The sequence below is a fragment of the Stegastes partitus genome, unplaced genomic scaffold (assembly GCF_000690725.1).
Source record: "Stegastes partitus isolate 25-593 unplaced genomic scaffold, Stegastes_partitus-1.0.2 Scaffold480, whole genome shotgun sequence".
Lineage (NCBI taxonomy): Eukaryota > Metazoa > Chordata > Actinopteri > Pomacentridae > Stegastes > Stegastes partitus.
The window spans coordinates 323194-333651 of NW_007578211.1; the positions used below are offsets into that span (position 1 = coordinate 323194).

Consider the following 10458-nt stretch of genomic DNA (forward strand, 5'->3'; position numbering starts at 1 on the left):
CGGAAAACATGTTTACAGGAATAAAATGAATATAGAAAACAGTGAGCCTGGTGGGAGACGGGAAGTCCTGTACAATCAGACGCAAGATTCCAATACTAAAGTGTTTTTTATTTGATTTATGACGAGACAAAATACAGCAGGTGTCAAATTAAAGGAAAAACGAATAGCGCCTTAGTCAGGTGTTGATTCACCAGGTGCTTCCAGAACAGCCTCAGTGTGCCTTGGCATTATTTTATCCAAGTCTCTGGAACTCTACTGGAGGGATGAAACAACATTGTACCATCAGATATGACGGTGGAGAGCTCTGTCTAACATGTCAGTCCAAAATCTCCTTCCATCCATCCATCCATCCATCCATCCATCCATCCATCCATCCATCCATCCATCCATTTTCTTCTGCTTATCCGGGGGCAGTAGGTGGAGCAGGTCATTCCAGACTTCCCTCCACCCGGCGACACTTTCCAGCTCTTCTTGGGGGATCCCAGGCAAACCAAGAGATATATTCTCTCCAGCGGGTTTGAGGTCTGCCCCGGGGTCTCCTCCCAGGTGGACGTGTTCGGAAGACCTCCAGAGGAAGCCTCTCCAGAAGCATCCGAATCAGATGTCCATACCACCTCAATAAAATCTCCTTAAGGAAGTCAATTCGGTTGCAATCTGATGACTGTAAAGGTCATAGCCTACAGTTTTCATCATAGAGGTGATCATTTGGGACAACTTTACTCTGATCTACAGTGACCCTTCACTCAACAGGGACAAGAGGATCCAGACCATGGAAGTAAAAGGCCCCCCACAGGCTGACAGCGTCCCTAAACCTGCACACTGTCGGGGTCAAGGGGTCAAGTTTTCACTTCATTTGCTTTCCAGTGGTTTGTCTCAGCTCTCAGTACTTACTTGTGTTTCTTTAACCTTGCTTGTGCTTTGTATTCTCCTGCTGCCAAAACTGTGTGATAAAGCGAGACTTAATGCGTTACGAATTAGAATGTTTCTTTTAGGTTGAAACAAATCAATGATAAATGAGAGGCTACACTCTAAAAAAATAATGTTTGGGTTGAACACTTTGCATAAGTCTTTTGGAGTTACAACAACTTCTAATGAAATTACCATTAACTCCTACACTGAGTTAGGGGAATTTACTTTTCCTCTAGAATCTAAGGTATTTTTAATTACTCCTTTATTATTAAATGTTAAGTTTTATAACTTAAACGGGTGTTTTTAATTTAAAAATTAAGTTGTTTCAATTCTCATTTCTATTTTCTTTACCTAGTTATCACAATCAGAAACACAATGCTTTAAGCTGACAAAAATTTTAAAAAATAAGTTGCTCCAATTACATTTTCTTTACTATTTTTGGACGTTCAAGCAGTAATTTTTTAAAGAAATTAATTCGTTTAACAACATATTTTTTGACAATTAGCTCTTTTGATTTTGAACTGTAGTGATGTCTCTGAACACGCAATATTTAAACATTAAAAACAATAAATTTAGGTTTCAGTTACACACAGTATTATGTTGACATGATTACTAATATTATGTCAACTCGTTAAAAATAATGCTCGAAAGTCAAAAGGTTTGTCGAAATCAATAAATACGGTTGTTTGTTTGTTTTGTTTTTTGTTATATATTGCAACCATGCGTTTATTAATTGCTGGGAGTAGTTTCTATGAATTACTGTTCAGAGTGTACCTGTACCAGTGGAGGGCAGCAGCGAGCCTCAGGCGAGAATGAGCTGCCTCAAATTCAAAGGAAGCCGAGTGGTGCCTTTAAAGGCAGCACGAAATGTAGGAAGAACGAACGCAAAATGATTTTTAAAACGCTAATTATACCTCGGCGTTGAGTTTTAGTATATGTATATAATAGCTATGGAGTTACAGTTTTTGTCCTACTTGAAAAGTGCAAAAATGTAGATAAAAGTTATATTTTACAAGCAAAATTAGCAAACTACAAATTGGTATTTATTCACGGAAGTGCCAGTTTACGGAGCGGACGCGAAAGCATCACGGGTTATCACCACCATCACAGCCAGTGTCTGTCATCCCCCAGCAAGGTGTCACTTTCGGCAGCTAACTACTCGTTTTACACCGCGTTTAACTGAAACGTTTTGATACACACCTCTGCTTGACATCTCGGGGGCCTTTGGTGCCATGAAAGGAATCAGGTTTTTCGTGGTTTTCTTGGTGCTTTCCGCGTCTTTGCTGTGCACAACCGAAGCGGGCAGGAGCAAGACCAGCAACCAGAACAGCTTCCGACGGGCAGCTAACGGCGTCTACCAGACCCTGAGCAGCGTTTTCGGAGAGGACAACATCAGAGGGTTATACAAGGTGAGTGAGCCGCGTATAATTGACGAGATAGCGGCTGGCTTTGTTCGAACAGCTTGTAAAGCAGCTGGCAGCTAAAGGAGAAAAAAAGAAGAAGGGGTGGTTTGTGGTCTGGGCATGGCGAACAGGGAAGAAGCGCGCCCGGGCCTGGCCAACAATTTCACGGATGCCATTTTGAAAAAATAGCTTTTATCCCATGATTTCTCTCTGGGAAGAATGCCAGCCGGAGTAGCACTGACGTTAACACAAAAATGACTTTTATACACTTGTTTGAATTGTGCTGTGTAGCAAATTGCCATTAATGGCACTCAAGTCCATCAGTGAGTGAATCTGTTATACCACAAAACAATGACATGCAGCCCCCACTGGTCCAGGCCAGAACAGCTGTTTCCTCATGTTGCCTAAATCTCTCCTCGATTATTAGAAAGCTTATCTTGTTAAGGGAACGCTGGATTAGCTTGTATGTGCTCTCATTGGTCTAGCTGCATTTCCTGCATTTTGAAACGTGGTCTTATTTCCTGCATTTTAACCGCCAAACTACAACACGTGATAATGTGTTACTAGTTTAACCTGCAGTGGAGAAAATGTAGACGTTTAGCCTTCATTTACACCTTTAGACTTTCCAGGGTACTATAAAAGCCTGATGTCTCACTGACAACATGCAAATTGTGAATGTGGAGTTGAAGCTGTGGGAGGAGAAAGTGATGTGATGTGTTGGAGCATGTTTTACATATTTAGTCTGGTGATGGCTCAGGTGATCTGCAGGGATGTAGTTTAGCCTTTCGTTGATGCTGACGGAGACCTTTTTGGCATTAGATGTGTGACTTGTCAAATACAGGCAGAGATGGCAAAAGTACTCACGTTCTTTACTGAAGTAGAAGTAGAGATACAGACTCTGAAAGAGACTCTGGTAAAAGTAGAAGTACTGATTCAACTCCTTTACACAAGTAAAAGTAAAAAGTACAGGTTCAGAAATGGACTTAAGTACAAAAGTAAAAATGAATTTTTAGCTGCGATGCCTCTTTTGATAATTCTGTAAAACAAACAGAGTTTTAAGCACACTAAACAGGATTGTTTTCATCCTTTAAGCACAGCGCTGGTACAGAGAAACACATCACTGAGCAGTTTTCCATTTCATCAACATTATGAACATTAAACATTATAATCAACATGGAAACACTCATCTCCTCAAGACGACCAAAATCTTTTATTGAGCCTCAGTAGAAGCTGGTTCTCAAAGTTCTTTGGATGAAGACGGGCCCTTTTGGGTCTGAACATCAGTCCTGCAGTGCTAAAAAGCCTCTGGCAGGCCGCTGAGGCAGGCAGGGCTGTGTTGAGCTTCAGTGATAAATTGCACACTGCTGGGAAAGATAAAGACGTTTGTTGCCTTTTATGTCATGTCGTCATCCGTGGAGGTTGAAACAAGTAACGAGCCAGTTTTGAGAATGTATGGAGGAGACAGTACAGATGTAGGGAGTAAAAGTAAAAAGTCATCAGAAAAATTAATACTCAAGTAAAGTTCAGTAACAAAGTATTTGTACTTCGTTACTTCCCACCTCTGAATACAGGTGTTAGTGTCAATAAATACAACTGCAGCGATGTCTACTGTCCACAATGGCTCTTAAGGTTTGTAGGCAGCAAAAGGATCGATTCTTGTGAAAAGTCTACAGTTCCTGCAGTGGTGTTCGTCTTAACCTCTTAACGACGCCGTGGCTGTGTGCACACTTGAATAAATTATAGAATCAGTTAGTCTTAAAGCCACATAAGCCATTTAGAGTCAGAGAGATACTAATAGTTTGGCGTTTTACTTTTGCATTGATCAGAACGCTGTCATGTTCACCAGATAAGAAAAACTGTAATGTCATTTCCCCATTATCGTCCTGTCAGGTTTTAATGCAAAAGACAAGAGATGACAAAGGAATATACAGGAACAACGGCTAGATAGATAGTCAACAGAGCACTACTTTGCTAAATAGTTGTGAAATGTATGTTAGAAGAAAACATGTTGACTGACAGACTGTGCTGTTAAACCTGAAGTTTAAATATTTAGCACATGAGCCTTTTCATGTAGACAGCTTAAACAGTAAGATGCATAATAGGGCTAAACGTTGTTAGAAAATCTGACGTTACCATATTTTGTTTTTCTGTGATGTCTATTGCAAAATGACAATTTCCTAGAAAGTTCACCAGATGACTTGAATTGGCTTCATTTTGCTGATCTAAATAGTCAAAGAAAGTAGTTCTGTTGTGTTGTCTGTAGTGCCAGCGGCTGCTCGACACTCCTGACAGAGTACCCGCTCTTGATCAATGCCAGCCTTTCTGTAGCCCAAATAATTCCTTACAACTCATGCTGTGTTTCTAGTTTTTCAACCAACTTGTCCTTTTTGAAGCAGCGTAAATTAAATTGTCTTGTACATTAGCCATGGAAAACGAGAACAATGTGAGCTTTCTTTTTGTATCAAGCAGCAAAAAACGGTTGTAGTATGATGTGTTTTAGTTCATTTGCCGAGTCACAATGCTGATCATTCCCTCTGTAAAAAAGTATGTGTGGAATTAACACATAAAACGTATTAATTAGTGAGTGACGCACTAATCAGCCCTTTCCTTTTATTTGATAGTTTTTCTCCAAAGCAACGGAGCGGTTCGTCCATGGAGTGGACTCTTTTCTGGACACCATCTGGAAGATCTGGTCGGATCTGCTGGACGTGATGGGCATTGATTGTAAGCCGTTTAATGTGTATTCCTCATACTATGATGAGAAAAGTGATGCAGACAAAATGTAAAGTGTGTCAAGTTAAGAAATGTGAAATGCACTCAGCCTTCTAAACTTCATGTATTTATCACGTGCTAACCTTATTTATAAAGCACTTTTCAAACAAGTCAAATGCAGTTCAAAGTGCGTTACAAGCAACTCACCCAACATTGGATGTTAAAAACAGATTTCTAAGCAATTACCAATGTTAACTTCCTCTTGTCCTTCTCCGTCTCTATGTAGCCTCAAACCTCAGCCACTACTTTAGCCCCACATCCCTCACCAACTCCCCAGCACGTGCCCTGCTCCTGGTTGCCGCCGTTCTCTTGGCCTACTGGTTCCTCTCTATGTTCCTGGGGGGTTTCTTTTACCTGCTGCACGCTGTGTTTGGACGCTTCTTCTGGCTCGCACGTGTCACCCTGTTCGCCCTGTCCTGCCTCTACATCCTGCAGAAGTTTGAGGGTGACCCCGAGCGCGCGGTGCTGCCGCTGTGCTTCATCATGGCCGTGTACTTCATGACGGGGCCCGTGGGAGCGTACTGGCGCCGGGGAGCCGGGGCAGGCTCACTGGAAGAGAAAATCGACCACCTGGACACTCAGATCAGGCTGCTCAACATCAGGCTGAGCCGTGTTATAGACAGCCTGGAACGCACCGGGGAGCAGTAGACTTACTGTAGGTTGGGTTTAAGGCGGGGGGAGGGGCTTGGGGAAACCAGATGTATTTGGTAACAGAATACTGTTTCCTACACACATCTGCAGCAACACAACTACTGGGTATTTACAACTCTATTGTCAGATGTGGACGAAACTAGATTTGAACGTAGTATTTGAATGGCTTGAGTCGATTTCAGTAACAGGGAAGTATAAATCCTCAGAGGCTTGGACTTGGAGCTAACGCAAATCAACCAAACAGCATTTTTTTTTCGTTTGTTTTTATCTCCAGGATTCGGAAGGTTTTTTCTACATCTCTGAGGAAGTTATCAGAGAGATGTCCAAGATTTTCTAAATGTTCATCTAATTCAACACCTGAGCGACTTTTGAGAAACTCCCAAATTAGAAAGTTTAAGCACTGTCAATGCATATGCTTATGGATGTTTATTTGTATCCTTGTACATAATCCGGGGGTTAAGACTCAGTTTTGTCCACAAAAAAAAAAAAAAGATTTTTCCCCTTTTTGAAACTGCTACAGTAGGAACGGGGATGGGGCGTATGACACAGGGGTCAGATACAAACCTTGTTATTTCTAATATGTAAAATCTTCAAGATGTTGGATAGTTGTCAAAAAAAAGTAAGATTTATTTATTCCATCCTCCATCCAAAATGTTGAAATCATGTAGATGTAGTTTGTTTCATTGAGTCACCATTCCATAGTGGCGATAGTTAAACATCAGGACCTCTTTTTCTCATGTGAATGTGTGCGCGGGTACATGAGCATCTCGTTGACCTTCTCGAATGTGTGTGTGTGTGCACGTGTGGGGGTCAAGCTTGTTTAATGGTAAAAAAAATAATCACTATTAAAAGTCACCGTCGGACTTGGAGAAAACGCAGACAGGCAGCAATATCTCAGGGACTCACCCAACGCATATGTTGAACTGAAATGAGACGTCAAGTATCTTTAAATCACGTCTTGGTCTCTTTGAGTCTCTTCACAGTTCAGATGTAGTGAATTATGTGTGTTTTTTTGCGTTGTGTTGAAATTGCAAACATCCAGCTTTTTATGCATCATTTGTGGACAGTAGCTCAATGATTCTAGAGAGTGCTTCGAAGTTTTTAAATTCAAAAATAGCATTTTTAGCATAAACTAGCGTTTAAGAATATATTACTTTAGTTGTTTGAGTCACATCACTATGGTTGGGAATCTGTCTTAACACATTTACATCTTTCAGGGTTAGTATTTTGGTGTACGTTTCTCTACTTGGTTGCATAATAAATGAGGTCTGTGTGCATAGTGTGCTGCACGGCATTATTTAATCCTGCTGGTTCTACGTCATGTTAAATCTACTCATGCCAGATTTTAATGATAGTTTATAACCAACCTAATCATGCAGTATAACACTGTTTAAGAAAAGTGCTTTAGGTATATTCCTAGTGTGCAGCATTGTAGCCATCTCTAGTTTATTTGTTGGATTGGACTGTTTTTATGTTTACTATGTTTTCTATAGTTTTCTCTGTCATCGTGTGACATCATAAGCGAACGAGCCCCACATGTGTTTGCGTCATATCTTCATCTATTCATATCCATCCTCTCGTCGTTTTGTGTGACTTCGATTATGCTCTTTAAATGCGTTTGTATAGAAATGACCCTAACGCTGTGTAGATTCGTAGAAAGAAAGTTGGTGCTTTTAGTGATAACGAGAAAGTTCGATTAAAAGATATAAGTCGGTGATGTTACTGACACGTAGATAGCTCTTACGTTTTAAACTAATACAGAGGTCAAAGAATGAATCAGTATTTCTACCCTTGACGCTCAGATCCTCAGCAGCTACCAGTATGCGTGACATGTTGTGGGATGTGTTATTATTTCTTTCATGCTTGTAATGTTACCATTCATTTAGGAGAAGAAAGGCGTTGGGTACAGGTACAGACACTTTGGCTACTTCCCAGCATAGTCCGATAATTATCAGCATGTGTGGTTTATGTGAGTTCAGGTTCGTTAGACTCGCTGTCTCGCCTTTTGTTAGGAAAAAAACATTTGAATTATTTGAATATAGGTTGATTTAATGTATTTCAGTTGTGTCTGACGCTCGGAAAGGTTTTCTCACTTTGCCCAACATATATCACCCATACGTCCAGTGTGATCTGGGATTTTCTTGCATGCTCTGCTTCTATGCCTATAATGTTACGTTACGATATATACATGTTGTGGACTGCCTAGGTAGAGGGCCCTGATGTGTGATGTTAGCCAGAAGCTATGATTCTATTTAAAACTGTGTTGTTTTTTCTGTACCATTACAGTTACATTTGCACTGATTGCTAAACTGTGTCGACCAAAATTATGATTCATGAAAAGGCTGTTTTGACATTACAAGACTAAACTGGAAACAAAAACAAAACAACTCTCCTCATTCTGTAATCGCAGCCAACGCTTGTCTTTTCTCTTAATTTAAAGAGCTGACGTAAGAGAGGGGGGGCTCGATCCGGGTGTCTTGTAATGTGTGCTTAGCCTGACAGTGTGTAGCCAATGATCTGTGTGTGTTTAATGGCAGCGCATGTGACATATGAAGGTGTTCAGTTATTAGTAATAGTCATGTATGTTGTTGAAGGAAGTCGTTACCCAGGTTAGAGTGGATTCTGTTATGAAAGCTCAATCACATGCTCGTGGTACTGTAATTCAGGTGGTTCAGCATTTCGAGTGGATGCTTGTCTGTGTCATAAAAGTGATTATAAATGAAGCTCTTTAAATTTGACTTGTTTTTTCTCACACTGTTCACACTCGCTGTAGCCTTCCCTTCAGATATCGTGGAAGCGGCAGTGAATAATGTGAACCACTCAGATGCTGAATGATCCTTTTGTTGGCGTCTCTCAGCATCAGAATGAATGCTACAGTCAGATTATATTTATTCTTTGTTTAGAGTGTCTTCTGAATGACTTGTAATTCCAATAATTTAATGTACTGTATCCTACATATTTCTATTATTCCACGTAGCCTGCTTTTTATAATATGCCGTGCCAATACTGTATGTTTGTCGTTACTTTGCGATTATTTGTAACTGTTGATTTTTGAGTAGATGCAGATTTTTTTTCTTAATTTCACCAATTGACATTTTTACACCTTTTTTTTGTTTTGTTATTTGAATATTTCTGTACTTACATGATGTGGCAAGAGCCAAACTGTTCTGCCTGCTGTTGTCAACTTTGTGTTTGAGTGTGTGTCTTTATGAAAACCTGTTGGTGGGAAAGTGATTCTTTTTGTGTCTGTGTGAAAATGAGGTCCAGATTTGAATAAATTAAACACCACAGTATGACTTAAACGTCTACTACTCTCTGATTCATGAATACATTTGAAGAGATGTGACTTCCCTTCACAGGGATTTAAAAAAGTAAAACCTCTAACATTGTATTTGCAAGTATATGCAGTTGAAACGGGTCATTTTTTTGAGATTACATGTAGGTTTAGACACTTTTTTTTCCCTATCACCTGAAGAGCCATCCATCTATCCATCATCTATACACCGCTTAATCCTCACTAGGCTGGTCGGGGGGCTGGAGCCTATCCCAGCTGGGCGAAGGCAGGGGACACCCACTTTAGTTTTAAATGCATTCTTTAACTCAGTAGTACTCGATGGTGGCTCTGGAACAATAACATTCATGGCAGTAGGTGGTGCTAATGCATCTTGGGTGATTACTGAAAGCCTGTTTTTGACAAGAGCCAAAAAAAGAGGATGCATTATTAGTTGTAGCACCAGTCTTGTCTGCATACATATAAATCACAAAAATACCTTCAAAAGGCATATACACACAGTGTTTGTACACTCTGTTGATGATATCAGCTGATCTTCTTATAATAAAGCCTGCTCAGAAACAATCTGTGGTTATTATGGCTAACACAACAGGAAGGAGCATTGATACGGTGACTTAAAGATTATTAAGATCATATGTTACTGACTGAGTGAGATGAAAGCATTCTTATTAAATGACAGGGGTGTGAGTGACATACTATAAACTATGTGACTGATTTAAAAAGCTGCTCCAAACAACAATGACAAAGATTTCCTCCTGCAAGATTATAAAATGCCTCACGATGAAGTATCAAACACAGATTGAGGAAATCGAATCAACCGGTGATGTCTAGACTGTCAAATACCCAAAGCAAAACCATCCATCCATCATCTATACACCGCTTCATCCTCTAGGGTCGCAGGGGGCTGGAGTCTATCCCAGCTGACTTAGGGTGAAGGAAGGGGACATCATCAATTAACATGTTTTCGGACTGTGTGGGAGGAAGCCGGAGAACCCGGAGAGAACCCACGCTGCACGGGGAGAACATGCAAACTCCATGCAGAAAGATCCCGGGTGTCCTCATTGGGACACAAACCAGCGACCTTCTAGCTGCGAGGCAACGGTGCTAACCACCGCGTCACCTTCCAGCCCCCAAGCAAAACTAAATTGCTGCTAAATTCATGTAAAGTCACTTTGCACCTCCGAACCACTTTAGCACCTTATGTACATTGTAATTTTATTTATCCTATTTTAACGACCACATGGCTGCTTCTACTGTTGTGCAGTTGTTGATACCTGACTTGAACTGACCCCAGGGGACAAATAAAGTTTTTTGAATTGAATTGAATTGAATCAATATGCTGTATTTAGAACCACCTGAGGATACATTACCTCTAAAGTGGTTGTTTTATTTCACCTCCTGATCTGACAGTTTCATTCCTCGGGTTAATTT

General features: G+C 40.5%; 1 protein-coding gene across 1 annotated transcript; it reads left to right on the forward strand.

The window, feature by feature from the left end:
• The first annotated feature begins 1988 nt into the window (after positions 1-1988).
• Positions 1989-9041, forward strand: bri3bp (bri3 binding protein). Its single transcript, XM_008286973.1, has 3 exons — positions 1989-2318; positions 4934-5036; positions 5311-9041. Exons 1-3 carry the CDS (start codon positions 2142-2144, stop codon positions 5730-5732), a joined length of 702 nt encoding a protein of 233 aa, XP_008285195.1. The 5' UTR covers positions 1989-2141; the 3' UTR covers positions 5733-9041.
• Positions 9042-10458: the final 1417 nt, after the last annotated feature.

Coding starts and splice junctions, on each gene's coding strand:
- bri3bp (XM_008286973.1), top strand. CDS start 2,142: ATGAAAGGAATCAGGTTTTTCGTGGTTTTCTTGGTGCTTTCCGCGTCT. Junction 2,319..4,933: donor ACATCAGAGGGTTATACAAG/GTGAGTGAGCCG, acceptor TTTATTTGATAG/TTTTTCTCCAAAGCAACGGA. Junction 5,037..5,310: donor GGACGTGATGGGCATTGATT/GTAAGCCGTTTA, acceptor GTCTCTATGTAG/CCTCAAACCTCAGCCACTAC.